The sequence below is a fragment of the Eimeria mitis genome, genomic scaffold, assembly GCF_000499745.2.
Source record: "Eimeria mitis Houghton genomic scaffold, Emh_scaff3979, whole genome shotgun sequence".
Classification (NCBI taxonomy): Eukaryota; Apicomplexa; class Conoidasida; order Eucoccidiorida; family Eimeriidae; genus Eimeria; species Eimeria mitis.
Window position 1 is genome coordinate 3437 of NW_013572315.1, and position 414 is coordinate 3850.

At 63.5% G+C, this 414-nt stretch overlaps 1 protein-coding gene across 1 annotated transcript in view; it reads right to left on the minus strand.

Moving 5' to 3' along the window:
- Positions 1-414, minus strand: part of EMH_0071320 (zinc finger (C3HC4 type) / FHA domain-containing protein, putative) — a gene marked incomplete at both ends in the record, with an annotated part of 3195 nt that overhangs the window by 1038 nt on the left and 1743 nt on the right. Inside the window, one exon of the mRNA XM_013499086.1 lies at positions 1-412. Within this exon, the coding sequence (XP_013354540.1) occupies positions 1-412 (412 nt within the window). The remainder of the gene's footprint in view (positions 413-414) is intronic.

Here is a 414-nt window from a genome sequence, read left to right on the forward strand (position 1 = left end):
GTCTCTGTCTCCTTCCCCTGTGGGGCGGTGCAGCAGCAGCAGCAGCAGCAGCAGCAACAGCAGCAGCACTGCTGCTGCTCAGGGCAGCTGGCTGCGTCGGCAGCGAGGGGGCCCACTGTGTGTCCTGCTGCAGCACACTCAAAGCAGCAGCCGGCAGCTGCAGCAGCTGCAGCTGCTGCAGCTGTTGTAGCTGCTGCAGCTGCTGCAGTTGTTGCTGCTGTTGTTGTTGTTGCTGCTGCTGCTGCTGCTGCTGCTGCGTCGTTGTGAGACACTGCACCAGCTGGCCGACGGTGTCAAGAGACACAGCAGCAGCAGCAGCAGCAGCAGCAGCAGCAGCAGCGTTATGTTCAGATGCAGGGTACAGAGGCGGCAGCCGCCTGCAGCGCTCCTGGGGCCCCATACTCACACAGAGGG